Below are 25,146 nucleotides of genomic sequence, written 5' to 3'. Positions count from 1 at the left end.
TGCCTGAACGGCGGGACCTGCCTGCCGGGCCAGGACGAGCTCCCCTTCCACTGCCTCTGCCCCGAGGGCTTCACGGGGCCCGTTTGCAACGAGACCGAGAAAGGTACCTGCCCTGCCCGGGCTGCACTGCCCCCGCCCCCGCCCGCCCGGCTGCTGGGGAGCTGGGGGTGCGGAGCGGGCAGCGCCCCGCCTGTCCCTGTCAGCAGCCAGCACTTCCCCGAAAGCCCCGATCCACACACACACGCACCACACACACATGCACACACCACGCACATACCACACACACACCACACACCACACACACATGCACACGCACACAACACACACGCACACAACACATGCACACACACACAACACACGCACACTCACCACACACACGCACACACACAACACGCGCACACACACAACACGCACACACAATACACACGCACACACACATACACACAACACACACATACACAACACACACGCACACACACGCACACACATACACAACACACACACAACACACACACATCACACACGCGCGCACACACACCACACACACACCACACACACCACACACACACACCACACACACACTCACACACACACACACACCACACACACGCACACGCACACACACACACACACGCACACAACACACACACGCACACACACACACACCACACACACACACCACACACACACGCACACACACACACACACACCACACACACCACACACACACACACCACACACACACACACACACTCACACACACACCACACACACCACACACACACACACCACACACGCACACACTCACACACACACACACCACACACGCACACACTCACACACACACACACACCACACACACACACACCACACACGCACACACTCACACACCACACACACACACACACACACCACACACACACACCACACGCACGCACACACAACACACACAACACAAGCGCACACACACATACATACACAGACACACATACACACACGCGCGCACACACACACACCACACAATACACACACCACACACACACCACACACACGCACACACACATACACACACACACACGCACATACACACACACACCACACACACACGCGCGCGCACATACACACACACACACGCATACACACACATACACACACACATGCGCGCGCACACACACACCCTCCTTGGTGCCAGGCCGGCCCAGGCCCCACCAGGCCCGGTGGGTGGGTGGTGGGTGGGGGAGGGAGGGAGGGCACGGGAGAGGGAGGTGGGCAGGGGCGGAGCGTAGGCAGAGGGTCCCTTGGGCCGGGGCCATGGCTGCTGTCTGTCTCTGTCCCCCCCCCCTTCTCTTTCCTGATCACCTGCCCCCCCCCAGGCCCGTGCCACCCGAACCCCTGCCGCAACGGCGCCGAGTGCCAGGTGCTGGAGGAGGACCGCCGTGGCGACGTGTTCACCCAGTACGTGTGCGAGTGCCCGCAGGGCTACTCCGGCGTGCACTGTGAGAGCCGTGAGTATCCGGGCCGCCCCGGCGGGGAGGGGGGGTCTGAGCACTGTCCTGGCCGCTGGGCCTGTCTGGTCTTTTTTATTACTATTATTATTAAAAAAAACAACATTTTATTGAGTTTTTACAGAGAGAAAGAGAGAGGGATAGAGTTAGATACATCCATCAGCTGCCTCCTGCACTCCCCCTACTGGGGATGTGCCCGCAAACAAGGTCCATGCCCTTGACCGGAATCGAACCTGGGACCTTCCAGTCTGTAGACTGATTGATGCTCTATCCACGGAGTCAAACCGTTTTTTGTTTTTGTTTTTGTTTTTTTTAAATATATTTTATTGATTTTATACAGAGAGGAAGGGAGATAGATAGAGAGTTAGAAACATCGATGAGAGAGTCATCGATCAGCTGCCTCTTGCACACCCCCTACCGGGGATATGCCCGCAACCAAGGTACATGCCCTTGACCGGAATCGAAACCGGGACCCTTCAGTCCCCAAGCCGACGCTCTATCCATTGAGCCAAACCGGTCCCGGCTGTTTTTGTTTTTTAAAAAATATATATTCTATTGATTTTTTCACAGAGAGGAAGGGAGAGAGATAGAGAGCTAGAGACATCGATGAGAGAGAAACATCGACCAGCTGCCTCCTGCACACCCCCCACTGGGTTTGCCTGCAACCAAGGAACATGCCCTTGACCAGAATCGAACCCAGGACCCTTAAGTCCGCAGGCTGATGCTCTATCCACTGAGCCACACCGGTTTTGGCATGTCTGGTCTTCTTATCCTGTGTTAGGGCCCCCTCGGGATGGATTGTTTATTTTTTATATTAAAAAAATATTTTATTGATTTTTTTTACAGAGCGGAAAGGAGAGGGAGAGAGAGAAACATCGATGAGAGAGAAACATCAATCAGCTGCCTCCTGCACACCCCCTACTGGGGATGTCCCCCAACCAAGTACTTGCCCTTGACCGGAATCGAACCCGGGACCCTTGAGCCCACAGGCCATCGCTCTATTCACTGAGCCGAACCGGTTAGGGAGAGAGGGAATTATTGATCGGCTGCCTCCTGCACCACCCCCCCCAACTGGGGATCAAGCCCCGAACCCAGGCATGTGCCCTTGACCGGAACCCAACTGGGACCCCTCAGCCTGCAGGCTGATGGCTCTAACCACTGAGCAAAACCAGCCAGGGCCAATGTCAGGCTTTTTTTCTCCCAAGAGGGGGAAAACAAACACATTTTTAATCTTTTGGGGCCCGGGAGATCAGTCAGTAAAGCTTGGGCCTCCGGGTCTGACCGCTCCTGGCCCATGTCTGACCTTCGGCCTCATTATGGGGGTGAGGAGGGCGGGGCCTGGGGAGGAGGGCGGGGCCTGGGGAGGCGGGGCTGTCCCTTCCCAGTCAGGCGGGCAGAGGCCCACAGCCGGGCACATGCAGACAGCTGGCCTGTGGCCTGCGTGCTTACCTGGCAGCCGCAGGATGGCCCTGGGTGGCCCCAGCTGACCTTGCCCACAGTGGCTCTCCAGTCCTCCCTCCTGGTCCAGGTGTGGGAAGTCCCCCTTGCCGAAACTGGTGTGGCTCAGTGGATAGAGCATCGGCCTGCGGACTGAAAGGTCCCGGGTTCGATTCCGGTCAAGGGCATGGACTTTGGTTGCGGGCACATCCCTGGCGTGGGATGTGCAGGAGGCAGCTGGTCGATGTCTCTCTCTCTCTTCGATGTTTCTAGCTCTCTATCCCTCTTACTTCCTCTCTGTAAAAAAACAAACAAACAAACAATAAAATTTGGTTCAATAGATAGAGCCTCGGCCTGCGGACTCAAGGGTCCCAGGTTCGATTCCGGTCAGGGGCCTGTACCTTGGTTGCGGGCACATTCCCCAGTAGGGGGTGTGCAGGAGGCAGCTGATCGATGTTTCTCTCTCATCGATGTTTCTAACTCTTTATCTTTCACCCTTCCTCTATGTAAAAATCAATAGAATATACTTAAAAAAAAAAAAAAAGTCCCCCTGCCCTTCTTTTTAAAAAATATATATTTTATTGATTTTTTTCGGACCCTTGAGTTTGCAGGCTGATGCTCTCTATCCACTGAGCCAAACCGGTTTCTGCTGGGCGGACTTCTGTAGTCCTTTGTGTCTGTCACCGAGCATCCTGGGCAGAGGACAGGGGGCCGGGGGCAGAGGGCAGGGGGCAGGGGGCAGGGGGCAGGGGGCAGAGGCAGGGGGCAGAGGGCAGGGTGCAGGGGGCAGGGGGCAGGGGGCAGGGGGCAGAGGACAGGGGGCCGGGGGCAGAGGGCAGGGGGCAGAGGGCAGGGGGCCGGGGGCAGAGGCAGGGGGCAGAGGGCAGGGGACCGGGGGCAGGGGGCAGAGGGCAGGGGGCCGGGGACAGAGGGCAGGGGGCAGAGGGCAGGGGGCAGGGGGCAGAGGGCAGGGGCCAGTGGGCAGGGGGTGGTCCCCAGGCAGGAGAGGGGACCCTGGGAGGTTTGCTGGGACGCTGGTGGGTCTGGGGTGGGGTGCGGTGGGGTGGGAGGGGAGAGCAGGTTAAACGATGCCCTTCTCCTCACAGGCAGGGCCCTGGGCCCTGGGCCGAGGCCAGTGTGCTTGCTCTCCGGGCGCAGGAATGTGTGGGGAGCGGGGGCTGGGGCTGGGGGGCTCGCCAGGCAGACAGCACAGCCCTGGGCGGGGTCAGGTGGGCCCGCTAATTACCGTGCTGGGCGCCGCGGTAACCATGGGTGTGCCCGGCCGGGATCACCCACCCCGCCTCCTGTGCTCCTGGCCTGGGGCCTGCCCGGGCCGGGTGGCACCTGAGCGAGGCAGGAGGCGCCCACAGAGGCCCAGCGGCCTCCAGTCCCCAGGCTGATGCTCTATCCACTGAGCCACACCTGTGACTTTTAAACAAATCTGAGTCTTGGCTCTGAATTCTTTCTCCCCCCCCCCCCCCCCCCCTTTCTTTCTTTCACATATTTAAAAATATATATTTTACTGATTTTTTTTTTTACAGAGAGGAAGGGAGAGGGATAGAAAGTTAGAAACATGGATGAGATAGAAACACCCATCAGCTGCCTCCTGCACACCCCCCACCGAGGATGTGCCCGCCACCAAGGTCCACGCCCTTGACCGGAATCCCTGAACCCGGGACCCTTCCGTCCGCAGCCCGACGCTCTATCCACTGAGCCACACCGGCTTCGGCACCATCTGTCTGTCTTCTCCTCAGGTCCTCCGGGCCCCGCCTGGGAGGGCGGCCGCCTGACTGCCCCCTCCTCTCCCCCCGCCCCCCCCACCCCCCCGCCCGCAGGGTGCGCCATGCCGCTGGGCATGGAGTCCGGGGCCATCGCCGACCGCCAGGTCTCCGCCTCGTCCGTGCACCTGGGGTTCATGGCGCTGCAGCGCTGGGGCCCCGAGCTGGCCCGCCTGCACCGCTCCGGCATCGTCAACGCCTGGACGGCCAGCAACTACGACCGGAACCCCTGGATCCAGGTGCGGAGGGGGTGGGGGGGGCGGGATGGGAGGGGAGAGGGTGAGAGGCGGGTGCGGGTGCGGGTGGAGGGGGCGGGATGGGAGGGGAGGGGGTGAGAGGCGGGTGCGGGTGCGGGTGGAGGGGGTGGGATGGGAGGGGAGGGGGTGAGAGGCGGGTGCGGGTGGAGGGGATGGAGGGGGTGGGATGGGAGGGGAGGGGGTGAGAGGCGGGTGCGGGTGCGGGTGGAGGGGGTGGGATGGGAGGGGAGGGGGTGAGAGGCGGGTGCGGGTGGAGGGGGTGGAGGGGGTGGGATGGGTGGGGAGAGGGTGAGGTGCGGGTGCGGGTGGAGGGGTGGGAGGGGAGGGGAGGGGGTGAGAGGCGGGTGCGGGTGGAGGGGTGGGGGGTGGGAGGGGTGGGGAGGGGGTGAGAGCCGGGTGCGGGTGGAGGGGATGGAGGGGGTGGGATGGGTGGGGAGAGGGTGAGAGCCGGGTGCGGGTAGAGGGGATGGGGGGGGTGGGATGGGAGGGGAGGGGGTGAGAGGCGGGTGCGGGTGGAGGGGATGGAGGGGGTGGGATGGGAGGGGAGAGGGTGAGAGGCGGGTGCGGGTGCGGGTGGAGGGGGTGGGATGGGAGGGGAGGGGGTGAGAGGCGGGTGCGGGTGGAGGGGGTGGAGGGGGTGGGATGGGTGGGGAGAGGGTGAGGTGCGGGTGCGGGTGGAGGGGTGGGAGGGGAGGGGAGGGGGTGAGAGGCGGGTGCGGGTGGAGGGGTGGGGGGTGGGAGGGGTGGGGAGGGGGTGAGAGCCGGGTGCGGGTGGAGGGGATGGAGGGGGTGGGATGGGTGGGGAGAGGGTGAGAGCCGGGTGCGGGTGGAGGGGATGGGGGGGGTGGGATGGGAGGGGAGGGGGTGAGAGGCGGGTGCGGGTGGAGGGGATGGGGGGGGTGGGATGGGAGGGGAGGGGGTGAGAGGCGGGTGCGGGTGGAGGGGATGGAGGGGGTGGGATGGGAGGGGAGGGGGTGAGAGGCGGGTGGAGGGGATGGAGGGGGTGGGATGGGAGGGGAGGGGGTGAGAGGCGGGTGCGGGTGGAGGGGGTGGGGGGCGGGATGGGAGGGGAGGGGGTGAGAGGCGGGTGCGGGTGGAGGGGTGGGAGGGGAGGGGAGGGGGTGAGAGGCGGGTGCGGGTGCAGGTGGAGGGGTGGGAGGGGAGGGGAGGGGGTGAGAGGCGGGTGCAGGTGCAGGTGGAGGGGTGGGAGGGGAGGGGAGGGGGTGAGAGGCGGGTGCGGGTGGAGGGGGCGGGAGGGGAGGGGAGGGGGGGAGAGCCGGGTGTCTGCATGTGGGGTCCCATGGGGGGGGTTCGTTAAGGGGTCCAGGGATCAGAGGAGCGGGTGCCTCGAGAGGAGTTGTCTGTGAGTGGAGGGCAGGCAGCCTGGGGGACCTGGAGGTTAGGGGTGGGGTGAGGGGGACCCCAGGCTGTGGAGGGGCTGTTTGCACGGGATTAGGTCTGGGAGGGGGGGCTTCTGGAGGGGTTCCCTGAGCACTGGGCCCCCAGTCCTGAGGGGGTGGGGTGAGAGACTCCATCCACCACTTAGCTGCTTGCATGGTCCCTCCTCCGGGTTGGGGGGAAAGAGGGGAGGTAAAGGGATGTGGGAGTTTTGTGTTGTTTTTTTAAAATATATTCTATTGATTTTAAAAAATATATATATATATATATATTTCTTTATTGATTTCAGAGAGAAAGGGAGAAGGAGAGAGAGATGATGAGAGAGAATCATTGATCGGCTGCCTCCTGCACACCCTCCACTGGGGATCAAGCCCGCAGCCCAGGCACGTGCCCTTGGCCAGAATCGAACCTGGGACCCTTCAGTCCCTAGGCTGACACTCTATCCACTGAGCCAAGCCGGCTAAGCTTATTGATTTAAAAAATATATATATATTTTATTGGTTTTTTACAGAGAGAAAGGCAGAGGGATAGAGAGTTAAAAACATCATGTAGAGAGAAACATCCATCAGCTGCCTCTTGCACACCCCCCTCTGGGGATGTGCCCGCAACCAAGGTACATGCCCTTGACCGGAATCGAACCCGGGACCTTCCAGCCCGCAGGCCGACGCTCTGACCACTGAGCAGCACCGGCCGGGGCGGGGACGCGGGCGTGCTAAGGGTCTGTCCTCCCCTCCCCGGGCCCAGGTGAACCTGCTGCGGAGGATGAAGGTGACGGGTGTGGTGACCCAGGGTGCCAGCCGCGCGGGCCGAGCCGAGTACGTGAAGATGTTCAAGGTGGCGTACAGCCTGGACGGGAAGAAGTTCAAGTTCATCCAGAAAGACGGGGACGCAGGAGACCAGGTGAGGGGGGCCGCCTGGGCTGCCAGGAGGGGCTGTGGTCTGCACCCCAGGGCTCCCTCTCCCTTCATTTCTGTAAAAAAAAAAACAATAAAATGTTTAAAAAATAAAAATAAAGGGCGGTGGCATTAGGAAAGTTTGAGAACCACTGCTCTGGATGGACAGATGGCCCCGTGTGGAAGACAGGGGTGCATGCCCAGGCCCGGTGAAGGCCAGGAAAGGTGCCACAAGGGGAAGCTTTTAAACATTTTTTAAAAAATATATTTTTATTGGTTTTCCACAGAGAGGGAGGAATTGAGAGGGATAGAGAGTTAGAAATGTCGATGAGAGAGACACATTGACCAGCTGCCTCTTGCACACTCCGCACTGGGGATGTGCCCGCAGCCAAGGTACATGCCCCTGACCGGAATCGAACCCGGAACCCTCCAGTCCACCGTCCAACGCTCTAACCTAGGGGTGTCGGACTCAATCAGAGAAGGGGCCAAAATCTAAAATCCAGCCTAAATCGCAGGCCGAATGGTTTACTGAACAGTCATAAACTGACAATGTCATAAACTGACAGCGGAGTGCAGTGATGACAGCGCGGTGCGGGCCACATTGCAAGGCCTGGCGGGCTGGATTTGGCCCGCGGGCCTTGTGTTTGACACATGTGCTCTAACCATTGAACCACACCGGTTTTGGCGCACAAGGGGAATCTTGGGGGTGTTGAGGCGCGGGGGGCGGGTGGCCACCCGAATGGCCAACTCCCTGCTAAGCCCTCCTCCCAGCCCCCTCAGCCCCAGGAGGGAAGGGGCAACCCAGGAAGGGGGTCTGCCCACACTGACCCTTCCTCTGGGCCGCCTCTGCCTCCCAGGTTTTTACTGGGAATGTGGACAACAGCGGCCTGAAGGTCAACATGTTCGACGGCCCCCTCGAGCTGCAGTACGTGAGGCTGATGCCCGTGGACTGCCACCGGGGCTGCACCCTGCGCTTGGAGCTCCTGGGCTGCGAGGTGAATGGTGAGTGCCGGCGGCTGGGGTCCGCCCCCGGGGCTGGCCCGTCCCCTCTCAGCCACGCGGAGCCGGGCAGGGCGGCAGCAAGGCCCGGGGACCCCCGCCCCCCGCCCCCTGAGGCTAACCTGCAGAGAGGGGTCGCCCGGCCGTCAGCAGCCCTGCCCGGGTTCTATCCTGTCGGTGCCCACCCATGGCATCCTGGTGGGTGGAGGACAGAAGAGACGCCACTTCGGTTCTCAGAGTATGGTCACTTAATTCTTTCTTTCTTTCTTTCTTTCTTTAAATATATTTTATTGATTTTTTACAGAGAGGAAGAGAGAGGGATAGAGAGCTAGAAACGTCAATGAGAGAGAAACATCGACCAGTTGCCTCTTGCACACCCCCCACCAGGGATGTGCCCGCAACCAAGGTACATGCCCTCGACTGGAATCGAACCAGGGACCTTTCAGTCCGCAGACCGACGCTCTACCACTGAGCCAAACCGGTTTCGGCTTTATTTTTTTTTAATATACCCTGTTTCCCCGAAAATAAGACAGTGTCTTCTATTAATGTTTGCTCCCAAAGATGCGCTAGGTCTTGTTTTCAGGGGATGTCTTATTTTTCCATGAAGAAGAATACGGTACACATTTATTGTTAAATGAAAATAAAGGAAATTTACTACCTGTATATGGTAAGGCAGTACGGTCGTTGTCAACACAAACCAGACAAACTGTGAATCCTACAGTATCAAGAATTTACTCATTGATTCAGTGACAATCATGTCATCATCTTCTGGAACATCATCCTAACAATCCAATTCCTGGATTTCCTGGTGAATTTCTTGTGACTCCATTTCTTTCAGAATCAGTGGACCAAATCTCTCATGTTTAGCCTGGGGGGGGCCTTATTTTCAGGGGGGATGCCTTATATTTCACTCAGAAGGAAACCTGTAAGTAGGTCTTATTTTCAGAGGATGTCTTATTTTCGGGAAACACGGTATTTTATTGATTATTTACAGAGAGGAAGGGAGAGGGATAGAGAGCTAGAAACATCGATGAGAGAGAATCATCGATCAGCTGCCTCCTGCACAGCCCCCACCGGGGATGTGCCTATAACTAAGGTACATGCCCTTGACCGGAATCGAACCCGGGACCTTCCAGTCCGCAGGCCGATGCTCTATCCACTGAGCCAAAGCGGTTCCGGCAATTGTCACTTAGTTCTGATGGGTGGGCTCCTTGAGCTTCTAGGCTCGTAGCTTCCGTTCTGTGTTGCAGATGTCAGCTCGGTCATGAGGGGAGTTTGTCTGATTTGTTCACAGCTGGATTCCCAGTGCCTAGAACGGTGCCTGAATGAATGAATGAATGAATGGTACTTGATGAAGAAGTGAATGAATGAGAAAAGTGAGGTCCAGATAAATTATTAATATTTAAATATATATATATGTTGCCGAAACCGGTTTGGCTCAGTGGATAGAGCATCAGCCTGGACTGAAGAGTCCCAGGTTCGATTCCGGTCAAGGGCATGTACCTTGGTTGTGGGCACATCCCCAATGGGGGGTGTGCAGGAGGCAGCTGGTCGATGTTTCTCTCTCGTCGATGTTTCTGGCTCCCTATCCCTCTCCCTTCCTCTCTGTAAAAAAAAAAAAATCAATAAAATATAAATTAAAAAAAAATATATATATATTCTTATTTATTTCAGAGAGGAAGAGAGAGGGAGAGAGTTAGAAACATCAGCGATGATAGAGAATCATGGATTGGCTGCCTCACCCCATGCCTGCTTACTGGGGATTGAACCCGTAACCCGGGCATGTGCCCTTGAATGGAATCGGACCCGGGATCTTTCAGCCTGCAGGCAGATGCTCTTATCCACTGAGCCAAACTGGCTAGGGCCCAGATAAATTATTTATTAAGGGCATACAGCTGACAGGCATTAAAACTTGGTCTAGATCCCTTGGCTTCTGACACCTACCCTTCCAGTAATTTTACTCTCCACCCCCACTCTCCCACACCATCCCCTCGCACCCCTGCCCCTGCACCCCTGCCCCGCAAAACACTCAGGTTTGTCTGCATTTAAGAGACAAGGAAGGCTTCTGGAGTAGCTGGTGCTTCCTGCTGCCATTTCCGGAGACAGCCCCAGATAAGAAAGGGATGGATTTCCTCTGAAACAGGAAAAAGCGCACCCTTGGGGAGGTCAGGGTGCAGGGGGTCAGGGTGCAGGGGGGTCAGGCGGCCCAGCTGCCTTGTCTCAGCTCAGCTCTTTCCTCTGAGATCCAGGTAGTAGTTCCCGCCTTTTTTTGCAGCCACAGTGCCACCTGCTGGCCACTGGCGGAGCTGTAGGGCTTGTAAGGCCCATTGCCTTTCTCATGCTCCCCAAGACCCACCCTTCGCGCCCCCTTTCCCCTCCGTGGCACTGCTTCCTGTTTCCCCATTTCAGACACCACCCAGTGCCATTCAGAGCTGACTTTGTTGCCTGGCTGGGTTTATTTTTTATTTATTTTTATTTATTTTTTAAAAATATATTTTATTGATTTTTCACAGAGAGGAAGGGAGAGGGATAGAGAGCTAGAAACACCGATGAGAGAGAGACATCGACAGCTGCCTCCTGCACACCACCCACTGGGGATGTGCCCGCAACCAAGGCACATGCCCTTGACCGGAATCGAACCTGGGACCCTTCAGTCCGCAGGCCGACGCTCTATCCACTGAGCCAAACCGGTTTCGGCAAGGGCATGTACCTTGGTTGCGGGCACATCCCCAGTAGGGGGTGTGCAAGAGGCAGCTGGTCGATGTTACTCTCTCATCGATGTTTCTAGCTCTCTAACCCTCTCCCTTCCTCTCTGTAAAAAAATCAATAAAATATATTTTAAAAAATAATAAAATAAAAGGCAGAAAGAGCTTCTGTCCAAGAGGCTGCCAGGGGCCAGTGGGGTCCACCCAGCTCTTCCGGCCTCACTGCCTCGAGCTCCCGCCCCCGGGAGCCTGGGGGCCCCGCATCTACCAGCCGCCCTCGTTAGCAGGATGTGATGAACCCCTGGGCATGAAGGACAGAACCATCCGGGACAAGCAGATCACAGCCTCCAGCACCTTCAGGACCTGGGGCCTGGGCTCCTTCAGCTGGCACCCCTCCTACGCGAGGCTGGACCAGCAGGGCAAGTTCAACGCCTGGACCGCGGAGAGGAACTCCGCCTCTGAGTGGCTGCAGGTGGGCCGGCTCCGGGGGTCGGGTGGGGGGTCAGGGGGGGGGGGGCTGCTAGGTCTCTGACCTCCTCGGGCCCATGCTTCTGCTCCCCTAGAGGGGGTTTCTGGAGTCTTGTCTTTTTTTTTTTTTTTTTTAATATATTTTATTGATTTTTTACAAAGAGGAAGGGAGAGGGAGAGAGAGTTAGAAACGTCAATGAGAGAGAAACATTGACCAGCTGCCTCCTGCACACCTCCTACTGGGGATGTGCCTGCAGCCAAGGTCCATGCCCTTGAAGGGAATCGAACCTGGGACCTTTCAGTCCACAGGCCGGACACTCTATCCACTGAGCCAAACCGGTTTCGGCGGTACTTACTTTTTATGTTTATATTTTTATTGATTTCAGAGAGGAATGGAGAGAGAGAGAGCGAGAGAGAGAGAAAGAGAGAAACCTCCATGAAGAGAGAGAGTCATGGATCAGCTGCCTCCTGCACGCCCCACACTGGGGATCGAGCCTGCAACCCGGGCATGTGTCCTGACCGGGTGGGAATCGACCCGTGACCTCCTGGTTCCTACGTCGACACTCAACCCCTGAGCCACGCCGGGCCAGGGCCTATTTATGCCCATTTTACAGATGAGGAAACTGAGGCTCCGAGGACAGCCTCATCCCGGATGACAAGCAGCTTTCCCCAAACTCCCATTTCCTGTCTCTGGGTGTCTGCCTTTCCCCTCATTTTACCGGAAAGGGTGCAAGCCAAGAAAAGGTGGTTGATTTTAATTTTATATTTTATTTTTTTCCTCTGTAGATCGACTTAGGCTCTCTGAAGCAAGTGGCCGGCATCATCACGCAGGGGGCCCGGGACTTCGGCAGCATCCAGTACGTGGCGGCCTACAAGGTGGCCCACAGCAGCGACGGCCAGAGATGGACTGACTATAAGGAGCCAGGGGCCGAGGCCCCCAGGGTGAGTGTAGGCCGCCCGCCCCTGGCCCCTCTGAGGAGCCCTGAGGGGAGGCGGCCAGCCCCCCCCCCCCTCGGGGGGAGGGAGGGGACGGGGAGAGGGAGACCTTCCTGACACCTTCTCTGCCTCCAGATCTTCCCCGGCAACTGTGACAATAACTCCCACAAGAAGAACATGTTCGAGGTGCCCTTCGTGGCCCGTTACGTGCGCATCCTGCCCGTGTCCTGGCACAACCGGATCACCCTCCGGGTGGAGCTGCTGGGGTGCGCGTAGTAGGGCCGGCGCGCGCGTAGTAGGACCGGCAGACGAACGGACGGGACCGGAGGGCCCTGTGGGGCACTGCCCCCATCCATCCCTGGTTTTCCCGGCCTTCTGGGGTCCAGCCGCCGCCTCCTCCTCCTCCTCCTCCTCCACCCACACCGCCCGCCTGATTGTAGTGCGGGGGGGAGGGGGGGGGACAGGGGGAGGAGGAGGAGGGGGTGTCCCCGCCTCGCCCTCTCCCTCTGTCCTCCTCACACCTCACCTCCCACACGCCCGCCCCACCTCCCCCCTGCCCCTGGCGCCCAGCCCTCCCGCACCCTCCTAGGCTTCCTACACTTGATCTTGCCAGAAGGCCGAAGGACAGTCCATCCAATCCCAGGTTCTTAGGCGCGGTGGGAGTTGGATAGGTCTGGGATGGGCAGGGAAGAGCAAAACTGGGGTCCCCCTCTTCAGGATCTCCCCTTCCGGCCTCTGTCACCAATAGCCCGTTCCCTCCACCCCCCCACATTCCCTGGAGCAAGACCCCGAGGTGCCAGGCTGGAAATGACAGTCCCCTCCCCTGCCACTCAGGATGCTGCCATTTCTGATGCCGCCTCCCCACCCAGCCCTCCGACACGCCCACACCCCTCCCCGGAGCCCCCTCTTGATCTTGGAGCTGCAGCCTGGAAAGACAGAAGCGGGTGGTGGGGTGGGTCTGGGGACCGTAGAGGCGGGGAGATGGGCGGGCCTGAGTGCACAGGCAGCTTCCAAAATATATTTATGTCACTGCCTGGAGCTCTTGCTGTGTGGTTCTTCCCCGTGGCTCCGGCCCCCACCGTCATCCACTGTGTCCCCAGAGCCTCAGCATTCCCCCCCACCTGTCCTGGCAGGCTCAGGAATTGCCTGGGGCTCACCTGCCAGGTGTGTGTGTGTGTGTGTGTGTGTGTGTGTGTGTCTGTCAGTGTTTCCCAAACTTTTTTTTTTTTTTTTTAAAGGAGTACAATTTTATTTATTTATTTTAAAATATATTTTATTGATTTTTTTACAGAGAGGAAGGGGGAGGGATAGAGAGCTAGAAACGTCGATGAGAGAGAAACATCGACCAGCTGCCTCCTGCACACCCCCTACTGGGGATGTGCCCGCACCCTACTGGGGATGTGCCCGCAACCAAGGTACATGCCCTTGCCGAAACCGGTTTGGCTCAGTGGATAGAGCGTCGGTCTGCGGACTGAAAGGTCCCAGGTTCGATTCAGGTCAAGGGCATGTACCTTGGTTGCGGGCACATTCCCAGTAGGGGGTGTGCAAGAGGCAGCTGGTCGATGTTTCTCTCTCATCGACATTTCTAGCTCTTTATCTCTCTCCCTTCCTCTTTGCAAAATATCAATAAAATATATATTTAAAAAAAAAAATGTACATGCCCTTGACCGGAATGGAACCTGGGACCTTTCAGTCTGCAGACCGACGCTCTATCCACTGAGCCAAACCGGTTTGGGCTGCTTCCCAAACTTTTGGCATAGGTGTCCCCCTTCTATAATTGTCGTATCGCTGAGGACCCCTCGTACTCATGAGAACGTAGAATTAGGCAGCTAAGCACGGTGCAGTGCACATCCCCACCAAACTCCGGTGCAACGCGTACCCCCACCAGACTCTTCCCGCACCCCTGGGGGTCCGCGGACCACACTTTGGGAAACACTGGTGTATGTGGAGGGGATGTGTCTGTGTGTATACAGATTTGGAGGGAGGAAGACGCTGCCAAGTGGGTGTAGGGCCGCCTGGCTGAGCGCACTGGCTTCTGGGAGGTGCTGGCACATGCCCTCCCTGGGCAGGGGCCGCCAGGAAGTGGCCAGTGAGGGCAGCGCGGGCCAGAGCCTGGTGGTGATCTGGGAAAGGGGCCGGCCACAGAGGAGGGACGGACTGGACTGGACTGGCTGGCACCCGGGCAAAGGGAACCGCCCTGGTGTTGGAGGCCTCGGGGCACAGGAGGAATTTTCCAGAACAAAACAGGGGAGCCAGGCCGCGATCCACAGAGGAGGCAGGTCTGGCCACGCGGCTGCCAGAGGGAGGGTGGGGCTTCGCCGGGGCCTCGCCGGGGAAATTCTCGTCTGAAAGCTGCGCCTTCCTCGGAACGGGCCTCACCTGGCTGGGCAGGGACAGAATCAGAGGCGCCTGCGGCCGAGGTCTCTCCAAAGGAACTGGGGGGTTGTGGGGGTCCCCTGGCCCACCCACTCCTTCCTGTGTCACTCTCGGATCAGGTTTGGAGCAGTCTTTTTTTTTTTTTTTTTTTTAATATATCTTATTGATTTTTAAAAAAATATATATATATTTTATTGATTTTTTACGGAGAGGAAGAGAGAGGAATAGAGAGTTAGAACCATCAACGAGAGAGAATCATCGATCAGCTGCCTCCTGCACACTCCCCACTGGGTACGTGCTCGCAACCAAGGCACATGCCCCTGTCTGGAATCGAACCTGGGACCCTTCAGTCCGCACGCAGGCCGACGCTCTATCCACTGAGCCAAACTGGTTTCGGCTTGATTTTTTTTTTTTTTACAGAGAGGAAGGGAGAGGGAGAGAGAGTTAGAACCATCAATGAGAGAGAATCATCGATCAGCTGTCTCCTGCACACCCCCTACTGGGGATGTGCCCGCAACCAAGGTACATGCCTTTGATGGGAATCGAACCCGGGACCCTTCAGTCCACAGGCCGACTCTCTATCCACTGAGCCAAACCGGTTTCGGCCAAAAAATATTTTTATTGATTTCAGGAAAGGAAGAGGGAGGGAGAGAGAGAGACAAACATCAGTGATAAGAGAATTATGGACCAGCGGCCTCCTGCACCCCCCCCACTGGGGATCAAGCCCACAACCCGGGTGGCATGCCCTGACCAGGAATCGAACCCTGACCTCCTGGTTTATGGGGCTGATGCTCAACTTTAGATCCACACCAGCCGGCTGGAGCCAGTCTTTCTGGATGGATGCTGGCCCCAGCACTCCCTCCAGGGAGCATTTCCTGGCCCCAGGCCCGCTCTGGCCTCTCCTGGGGACCAGCAGGCCGGTGCTCTATCCACTGCCCCACACCGGCTAGGGGGCTGGTCCTTGTTCTTGAGGTGATTAGGAGCCTCAGGTCTGAAGTTGGACAGCCTGGCCCTGAGGAACATTCAATAATGAAAATCTCTGGGCCTCAGCAGTAACGGGGTGGACTCCATGGCCTCCGGGGGACTAGGGGAGGGGCCCACGGGGGGGGGGGGGGTGGGCCTCAGACCCTGGGCATCCTTGTCCGAGAAGCTCGCAAGAATGTCCTGATTGGGCCGGAACCGGTGTGGCTCAGCGGATAGAGCATCGGCCCGAGGACTGAAGGGTCCCGGGTTCGATTCCGGTCAAGGGCATGTACCTTGGTTGCAGGCACATCCCAGTGGGAGGTGGGGATGCAGGAGGCAGCTGGTGGATGTTTCTCTCTCATCGATGTTTCTAACTCTCTATCCCTCTCTCTTCCTCTCTGAAAAAAAAATCAATAAAATATATTTAAAAAGAAAGCTGGGGGCGGCCCTAGCCCACCTGCAGAGGCTGGAGAGGAGGGGGGTCCCCCGAGCCCCTCTTAGTCGCACTGTTTGGGGTACACCAGAGCATCCTCATGGGGTCCCTCCCTCTACACATGCTCCTCCACCCCCCACTCACCTTCCCCAGGACCTGACGGCCTCAGCCCCGGCCTGCAGCCCCCCAGTGTGGGGTGATCCCCAGCGGAGTCTGGGGCGCAGGCCACCCCTTCCTCCCTCCCTTTGGGTCCCCTTCCTTGGAGGGAAAGGGGGGCGTGTGTATTCCTTTAAGGGGCAGGCCCGGGGTTTGTCCGCAGCCGCTTCCTTTCTGGCCACGCGAGGTCCCCCCATCCTCTGCGTCCTCGGACCCGGGGAGCCCGCACCCCATCCCCGAGCGCGCGGGGGCCGCCGTCGAGGAGCCGCCAGGGACAGCGCGTTCCGCCCTCGGGGCTTCGGGGCTTCCGGGCTTCCGGTCTCCGGTGACCCCTGCTGGGCTGTGGCCACCGGCGCGGGTGCTCGGGGCGCTCGGGGCGCCGGGGAGGTGAGAGCGGGGACGGCGCGTTCCTTCCTCGGGGCTTCGGGGCTTCCGGTCTCCGGGGGTCCCCGCGCCTCCGGGGCAGCGGCCGGGGTGCTGGGCTGTGAGCACAGGCGCCGGGTGCACGGGGTGCCCGGGAGGTGAGATCGGGACCCGCGTGCGCGCCCCTAAGGGGGCACCATCAGGGCGCACCCCGGGACCTCGGGGACCGCCTTCCGGGTCCATCCCTGTCCCCATGGGGTGGGGTGGGGTGGGGCTCCCGACTCCTTCCCACCCCGTCCTGTCCGGCTCTGCAGCCGCCAGCACAGCCGGGTCAGCCTCGGGGCTGGAGACCCCGGGGGTGCAGGTGGAGACACCCCGCGGGCGCGCGGGCGGGCAGGTGGGCGAGGGGACCTGCAGCTCCTGGGCCAACGCAAAGGGTGCCCGTCGGTGTCAGGCCTCAGTTTCCCTGTGGTTTCGGCCCTGAGACCCCCGAAAGGGCAGGGAGGGCGGAGGAGGGAGCTCTGGGTGGGGGTGGGGGGCTGGATTTAGGGCTGGTGAGCACCCAGGAAGGAGACAGCAGGGGCCTGGGACTCCCCCAGCTCTGGGGCCAGCCTGTGACCCCGTGTGGACGGGGGTGGCCAGCGCTGACCCTCGGGAGTGACCCTGCCACAAGGGGAGGTAATGGAGAGGTGCCCTGGACCCTCTCCCGGGCTCCTGCACGGGCCCCCGGGGCTGGGGAAGCTGGTAGAATCACCCCCGGCTCCCCCTTTTCCCTGGACCGTAGGTTTCAAAGGCATTTGTAAGCCTTGTCTAAAAACAGCCCCCCCCCCCCCCCCCACCCCCAAGTCTGATTCCGCCTGGCGGCGGCGGGATGCTGGAGAGCCGCTGGGCAATGCTGCCCCCTGCTGGTGCCTGGGGGAATCGCACGCTGGTGGTGCTCCATCTGCCTTCTAAGTCCGGGGTTCCGCTTATTCTAGCGTGTGGAAGGGTCCCCCAGGCAAGCGGTGACTGGGGAAAAAGCCAAGGCCGGGCCATCCCGAGACCTGCGTTTCCCCTGAGCTCTACCTGCTCAGCAAAGATAAAGCCTTGGCCTGAGTTTCCCCAGGTGGAAAGAGAAGACGGTGGTGGCTGCTTCCCTCCCAGGCAAGGAGAGAAGAGAAAGAGTCGTCCACAATAGTAATGATAATGAATATTTTGGGGCGCATCCTCTCTACCAGGCAGTATTCTAACGCTCTGCCTTCATCTTCTTTTTCTTATTTTTTTTAATTAAAAATATTTTATTGATCTTTTTACAGAGAGGAAGAGAGAGAGATAGAGAGTTAGAAACATTGATGAGAGAGAATCATCCATCAGCTGCCTTCTGCACACCCCCTACTGGGGATTTGCCAGCAACCAAGGTACATGCCCTTGATGGGAATAGAACCTGGGACCCTTCAGTTCGCAGGCTGACGCAGGCTGACGCTCTATCCACCGGTTTCAGCCTTCATCTTCTTTTGCTGTTAATCCTCACCCGGGGGTATTGTCCCATTGATTTTTAGAGAGAGTGGAAGAGAGAGGGAGAAGAGACAGAGAGAAACATCGACGTGAGAGAAACACATTGATTGATTGCCTCCTTCAGGCACCCGGACCAGGGCCTGCAACCAAAGAATGTGCCCTTGACCGGAATCGAACCCCGGACCCTCTGGTCTGCAGGCCGATTGCTCTATGCCCTGAGCCAAACCCGCTAGGGCCCCAGGTGAGTTTTGCCATCTCCGTTTCACAAACCAGGAAACCTGCCCAGAATCCCACAACTGATAAGACCCAGGCCCTGAGAGCAGTGCCTGGTGTGTGGATGGTGCTTCTTCTTTTTTTAAATGTATTTTACAAAGAGGAAGAGAGAGGGATAGAGAGTTAGAAACATAGAGAGAGAATCACCGATCAGCTGCCGCTTGCATACCTCCCACTGGGGATGTGCCCGCAACCAAGGTCCATGCCCTTGACCGGAATCGAACCCGGGACCCTTCAGTCCGCAGGCCGACGCTCTATCCACTGAGCCAAACTGGTTTCGGCTGGATGGTGCTTCTTAAGGACCTAGGCAGCGGGAGAATGAGTGGGTGCTGGAACCGGGGGGTCCCGGCCCTCGGAAGAGGGGCCCCTTTCATTAGCTCGCTTTTCTCTTCTTTCCCGTTTGCCTGGCCGCGGCCCTGCCTAGGACACGCCGGCGCTGCCGCCATGGGCCGCCTGCTCCTCCTGGCCCTGCTGCTGCCGCTGCCCTGCGTCCCCGGCCTGCCCTTCTACAACGGCTTCTACTACGCCAACAGCGCCCACGGCTGGGACCCGGGCCTGGGCAGAGGTGGGTGGCATCCTGGGCCTGGCCTTTAGCCCCTAAGGACGAGCAAGACCCTCCCCCCCCTCCAACTTTGCTGTGAAATGGAGGTTTCAGGCTGGGAGGGAGGACTGGGCGTGCAGCCAGCAGCCTTTTCTCAGCCTGGGCCCTTGCAACAGACCATTGTCCGTCCTTCCTTTCTTCTTCTTCTTCTTCTTCTTCTTCTTCTTCTTCTTCTTCTTCTTCTTCTTCTTCTTCTTCAATACATTTTATTGATTTTTTACAGAGAGGAAGGGAGAGGGAGAGAGACTTGGAAACATTGATGAGAGAGAATCATCAATCAGCTACCTCCTGCACAGCTCCTACTGGGGATGTACCTGTGACTGGAATTGAACCTGGGACCCTTCAGTCCACAGGCTGACACTCTGTCCACTGAGACAAACCGGCTTCGGTCTTTCTTTCTTTCTTTCTTTCTTTCTTTCTTTCTTTCTTTCTTTCTTCCTTTCTTTCTTTCTATTTTTTTTTTAAAATTGATTTCAGAGAGGAAGAGGGAGATAGAGACATCCATGATGAGAGAGAATCATGCATCGGCTGCCTCCTGCACGCCCCCTGCTGGGGACCGAGCCTGCAACCCGGTCTGGGAATCGAACCCGTACCCTCCTGGTTCATAGGTCTTTGCTCAACCACTGAGCCACAGTGGTTTGGCACCAGCTGCGTTTCTAAGACCGGCAGAAGAGACGGTTCAGCGACTCTGTGCTTGGAGCCCCTCAGATGCGCTGAAGGACGGTCACTTGGGCTTTTTGTACTTCCCCAAAGTCCTGCCAATTTGTCAGGATCCAGCTTCAAAGGGGGACCTTCCCATCCAACTGGGTGGCTCAGTGGTTGGGACTCAACCTATGAACCAGGAGGTCCCCGGTTCGATTCCCGGTCAGGGCACATGCCCGGGTTGCGGGCTCCATCCCCAGGGTGGGACGTGCAGGAGGCACAGCCAATGGATGATTCTCTTGCATCATTGATGGTTCTCTTCCTCTCTCTCTCTCCCTCTCCCTTCCTCTCTGAAATCAATAAAAATACATTAAAAAAAAAATACAGTACTTACAATTGCCTTGAGGACTTCTATAGAAACTCCAATCTACACACACCCTCTTTCTCAAGATCCTTCATTCAATCACATCTGCAGAGTTCGTGTTGCCATATAAGGCCACACGCAGGGGTTAGGACGTGGATATTTTGGGGAGCCATTCTTTTAGCCTCCACACCCTTTTTCTCTGGAATTTATTTTGCTGCCCAAGCACTGCTTGAATGAGGTTTAAGGAAACTTCTGAGTCACCACCCACTTGGGGCCTTGCGATGTTTACTGTGCTGGTGATTCCACGGGTTGGCAGTGCGGCCTAAATCACTCACTTGACTGCAAAGCCACAATGGATGCGGGGAGGGGTGCAGCACTGTGGCTATTCTTTTTTTCTTCTTAAAAATATATATATTTTATTGATTTTTACAGAGAGGAAGGGAGAGGGAGAGATAGTTAGAAACATGGATGAGAGCCGAAACCGGTTTGGCTCAGTGGCTAGAGCCTCAGCCTGCGGACTGAAGGGTCCCAGGTTCGATTCCGGTCAAGGGCATGTACCTTGGTTGCGGGCACATCCCCAATGGGGAGTGTGCAGGAGGCAGCTGATTGATGATTCTCTCTCATCGATGTTTCTAACTCTCTATCCCTCTCTCTTCCTTTCTGTAAAAAAATCAATAAGACATCTCTCTTCCTTTCTGTAAAAAAGTCAATAAGACATTTAAAAAAAAAATATATATATATATTAAAAAAAGAAAAGAAACATGGATGAGAGATAAACATTGATCAGCTGCCTCCTACACACCCTCCACTGGGGATGTGCCTGTAACCAAGGCACATGCCCTTGACGGGAATCGAACCTGGGACCTTTCAGTCTGCAAACCAATGCGCTATCCACTGAGCCAAACTGGTTTCAACTAGCACTGTAGCTATTCTTGCCATGTGTCATATGGAGGGAGGGGAGGGAGCTGGGACGAGGATGGGGTGACCCTTGCAGGGGTACAGATGATCTGCAGCGGTCCCCCCTCTCCCCCGCAGGCCTCTTCCACGGCAGGAAGCTGGTGGTGGAGACGCCCGAGGACACCCTGTTTGCCCACCGGGGGGCCCACGTGACCCTGCCCTGCCGGTACCGCTACGAGCCTGCCCCGAGCTCCCATGGGCCCGTGCGCGTCAAGTGGTGGAAGCTGCGGGCGGAGGAGGACGGGGCCCCGGAGCGGGACGTGCTGGTGGCCGTCGGGCCCAGGCACCGCGCCTTCGGGGACTACCGGGGCCGCGTGCGCCTGCGGGGGGCGGAGGAGGGGGACGTGTCCCTGGAGATCGGGGACCTGCGGCTGGAGGACTCGGGGCGCTACCGCTGCGAGGTCATCGACGGGCTGGAGGACGGGAGCGGCGCGGTGCAGCTGGAGCTGCGAGTGAGGCCCGCGGGGGCTGCGTGGTGCGGGGGCTGGGGGGGGGGGGCGGTGAGAAAGCAGTGGGACCTTGGGGCTTTATGCAGATAAACATTAAAAATATATATATATTTTATTGCCGAAACCGGTGTGGCTCAGTGGATAGAATGTGGGGCTGCAGACTGAAAGATCCCGGGTTCTATTCCGGTCAAGGGCATGTGCCTTGGTTGCGGGCACATCCCCAGTAGGAGGTGTGCAGGAGGCAGCTGATGGATGTTTCTGGCTCTCTATCCCTCTCCCTTCCTCTCTGTAAAAAATCAATAATAATAAAAAAGGATCATTTTATATATATATATATATATATATATATATGATTTTTTACAGAGAGGAAGGGAGAGAGATAGAGAGTTAGAAACATCAGATGAGAGAGAACCATCGACCAGCTGCCTCCTGCACACCCCCTACTGGGGATGTGCCTGCAACCAATGTACATCCCCTTGACTGGAATTGAACCTGGGACATTTCAGTCCGCAGGCCGACGCTCTATCCACTGAGCCAAACTAGTTAGGCCAGATAAACATTTAAAAAAAAATGTTTTTATTGATATAGAGGAAAAGAGAGAAACATCGATGACGAGAGAGAAACACTGATCGGCTGCCTCCTGCACGCCCCCTACTAGGGACTGAGCCCACAACCCGGGCATGTGTCCTTGACTGGAATTGAACTGGGGACCCTTCAGTCCGCAGGCCGAGGCTCTATCCACTGAGCCACACCGGTTTCAGCTAAGGGGACAGCTTTGCTGGGTTTCTCCGAGGGACTGAGTGTGTGTCCTGGGTGGGGGGTGGAGCATCTGTCCCCATGGAGGTGTGGGGGCAGGGGACCGGGGTCCGCCCCCTCCAAACCCTCTTCCCTCTCTCTCTCCCTCCCTCCCTCCCCAGGTGTGGTGTTCCCCTACCAGCCCCCGCAGGGGCGCTACCAGCTCAACTTCCAGGAGGCCCAGCAGGCCTGTGAGGCCCAGGAGGCGGCCGTGGCCTCCTTCGAGCAGCTGTTCCGGGCCTGGGAGGAGGGCCTGCACTGGTGCAGCGCGGGCTGGCTGCAGGACGGCTTGGTGGGGTACCCCGTCAGGCGGGCCCGGGGGCCCTGCGGCGGCCTGGGCCTGGCGCCCGGTGTCCGCAGCTACGGGCCCCGCCACCGCCGTCTGCACCGCTACGACGTCTTCTGCTTTGCCCCTGCCCTCAGGGGTGAGTGGGGGGGCCTGTGGGTGGCGGGGAGCACCTGGGTGCTGCAGGGGAGGGGGGCCCTCTGCCTGCCCTGGGGCACCTCCACCTGGCGACATGGCCCAGTGCTGCACCCCTGCCCGTATCCACTACTGTGGCTTTGCAGGCCAAACTGCCAACCTGGGGAATCACGAGCAAAGTAAACATTCTTTTTTTAAAAAATATATATTTTATTGATTTTTTACAGAGAGGAAGGGAGAGGGATAGAGAGACACATCGATCAGCTGCCTCCTGCACACCCCACACTGGGGATGTGCCCGCAACCAAGGTACATGCCCTTGACTGGAATCGAACCTGGGACCCTTCAGTCCACAGGCTGAGGCTCTATCCACTGAGCCAAACCGATTTCGGCTCTCTCTCTCTCTCTCTTTTTTTTAAAATGTATTTTTATTGCTCTAGCCCAGTGGTTGGCAAACTGCGGCTCACGAGCCACACGCGGCTCTTCCACAAAACACCACGGCCTGGGCGAGTCTATGTTGAAGAAGTGGCGTTAGAAGAAGTTTAAGGTTAAAAAATGTGGCTCTCCCAAGAAATGTCAATCGTTGTCCTGCTGATGTTTGGCTCTGTGGACTCATGAGCTGCAGTTTGCAGACGACTGGGCTAGGGCAATATCCTCATTTTATTTTATTATTATTTTAAAAATATATTTTATTGATTTTTTTACAGAGAGGAAGGGAGAGGGATAGAGAGCTAGAAACATCGATGAGAGAGAAACATCCATCAGCTGCCTGTTGCACACCCCCTACTGGGGATGTGCCCGCAACCAAGGTGCATAACCTTGACTGGAATCAAACCTGGGACCCTTCAGTCTGCAGGCCAACGCTCTATCCACTGAGCCACACCGGTTTTGGCATAATACCCTCGCTTTACAGATGAGGAAACTGAGGCACAGAGAGACAGATCTTTGGGGTCCGGGTAGTGATGTCTGTTCAGCAGGCGGTGCTGCAGGTCTGGCCGTCCCCTCCGCCGCCCGGCCCTCACCCCCACGTTCCCACAGGGCGGGTGTACTACCTGGAGCACCCCGAGAAGCTGACCCTCTCCGAGGCCAAGGCCGCCTGCCGGGAAGACGGCGCCCAGATTGCCACGGTGGGCCAGCTCTTCGCCGCCTGGAAGTTCGGCGGCCTGGACCGGTGCGACGCCGGCTGGCTGGCCGAGGGCAGCGCCCGCTACCCCGTGGCCCGCCCACGCCCCGCCTGCGGGCCCCCCGAGCCCGGCGTCCGAAGCTTCGGCTTCCCCGACCCGCAGAGCCGCAAGCACGGGGTCTACTGTTACCGCCCTCCTCGCTAGAGCCGGCCACCTGCCTGCCCATGCCACCCCCCTCACGGCCCTGTTTACTAAGTGGATCCTGTTGTCTATTGTTTTTATACTTCTCAACTTAAATTTTTAAAAAATATCTATTTTATTGATTTTTTTTACAGAGAGGAAGGGAGAGGGATAGAGAGCTAGAAACATCGATGAGAGAGAAACATCGATCAGCTGCCTCCTGCACACCCCCTACTGGGGATGTGCCCGCAACCAAGGTACATGCCCTTGACCGGAATCGAACCTGGGACCCTTCAGTCCGCAGGCCGACGCTCTATCCACTGAGCCAAACCGGTTAGGGCTCAACTTAAATTTTTTTAAAAAAAGTACTGTTATTGCTTTCAGAGAGGAAGGGAGAGGGAGAGATTCCTCTATGAATTCAATACAAAATAAAAATAAAAAATAAGTGTTTTTTTTTCTTTAAATATATTTTATTGATTTTGTACAGAGAGGAAGGGAGAGAGATAGAGAGTTAGAAACATCGATGAGAGAGAGTCATCGATCAGCTGCCTCTTGCACACCCCCCACTGGGGATATGCCCGCAACCAAGGTACATGCCCTTGACCGGAATCGAACCCGGGACCTTTCAGTCTCCAAGCCGACGCTCTATCCATTGAGCCAAACCGGTCTCGGCTGTTTTTTTTTTTTTTTTTTTAAGAGGACCAACTATGAGAATGTGACCCATTCCCTCTCTCTCTCTCTCTCTCTCTCTCACACACACACACACACACACACTCTCTCTCTCTCTCTCTCCCCCTCTCTCCATCCAACCTACCTGTGCTTCTGCAAAATCAAAGCACAGACTGTCCCAGGCTCTCTGAACAGATAGGATTCTCCATTTGGGGTTATTTGACCAAAACCTGTGGGCCCCCCCACCCCCTGCCACCAATCCTAAGGCCCCTCTCAGTAGACCCTAGATCATGGTTACCTCTTTTTTTTTTTTTTTTTTTTAAAAAAATATGTTTTATTGATTTTTAACAGAGAGGAAGGGAGAGAGATAGAGAGCTAGAAACGTCGATGAGAGAGAAACATCAGCCAGCTGCCTCTTGCACACCCCCTACCAGGGATGTGCCCACAACCAATGTACATGCCCTTGACCAGAATCGAACCTGGGACCTTTCAGTCCGCAGACCGACGCTCT

General features: G+C 57.5%; 2 protein-coding genes across 4 annotated transcripts in view; both read left to right on the top strand.

Moving 5' to 3' along the window:
- The window catches only part of MFGE8 (milk fat globule EGF and factor V/VIII domain containing), a 16,920-nt gene extending 3,792 nt beyond the window's left edge, over positions 1 to 13,128 (top strand). Inside the window, exons 2-9 of one of the 3 annotated variants that reach the window (XM_084869226.1) lie at positions 1 to 103; positions 1,374 to 1,505; positions 4,778 to 4,959; positions 7,120 to 7,275; positions 8,126 to 8,270; positions 11,257 to 11,444; positions 12,227 to 12,382; positions 12,512 to 13,128. The exon at positions 1 to 103 is cut by the window's left edge and continues 23 nt beyond it. In XM_084869226.1, coding sequence (XP_084725352.1) covers positions 1 to 103; positions 1,374 to 1,505; positions 4,778 to 4,959; positions 7,120 to 7,275; positions 8,126 to 8,270; positions 11,257 to 11,444; positions 12,227 to 12,382; positions 12,512 to 12,652 — 1,203 coding nt within the window. In that variant the 3' untranslated portion in view covers positions 12,653 to 13,128. The remainder of the gene's footprint in view (positions 104 to 1,373; positions 1,506 to 4,777; positions 4,960 to 7,119; positions 7,276 to 8,125; positions 8,271 to 11,256; positions 11,445 to 12,226; positions 12,383 to 12,511) is intronic. The other 2 variants (XM_084869227.1, XM_084869228.1) reach the window with 2 other exon arrangements.
- Positions 13,129 to 16,462: 3,334 nt separating this feature from the next.
- Positions 16,463 to 24,299, top strand: HAPLN3 (hyaluronan and proteoglycan link protein 3). The gene is given in 7 exon segments (XM_084869340.1): positions 16,463 to 16,691; positions 18,286 to 18,402; positions 18,859 to 18,999; positions 21,077 to 21,445; positions 21,448 to 21,450; positions 22,365 to 22,667; positions 23,701 to 24,299. Coding segments are annotated over 5 exon segments (1,086 nt in total). The 5' UTR covers positions 16,463 to 16,691; positions 18,286 to 18,402; positions 18,859 to 18,878; the 3' UTR covers positions 23,991 to 24,299.
- The last annotated feature ends 847 nt before the right edge of the window (positions 24,300 to 25,146 follow it).

Source organism: Pipistrellus hanaki (assembly GCF_964339955.1).
Source record: "Pipistrellus hanaki genome assembly, chromosome: 21".
Classification (NCBI taxonomy): Eukaryota; Metazoa; Chordata; class Mammalia; order Chiroptera; family Vespertilionidae; genus Pipistrellus; species Pipistrellus hanaki.
Note: the sequence above shows the minus strand (reverse complement) of the source record. Positions and strands in the feature narration are given on the sequence as shown.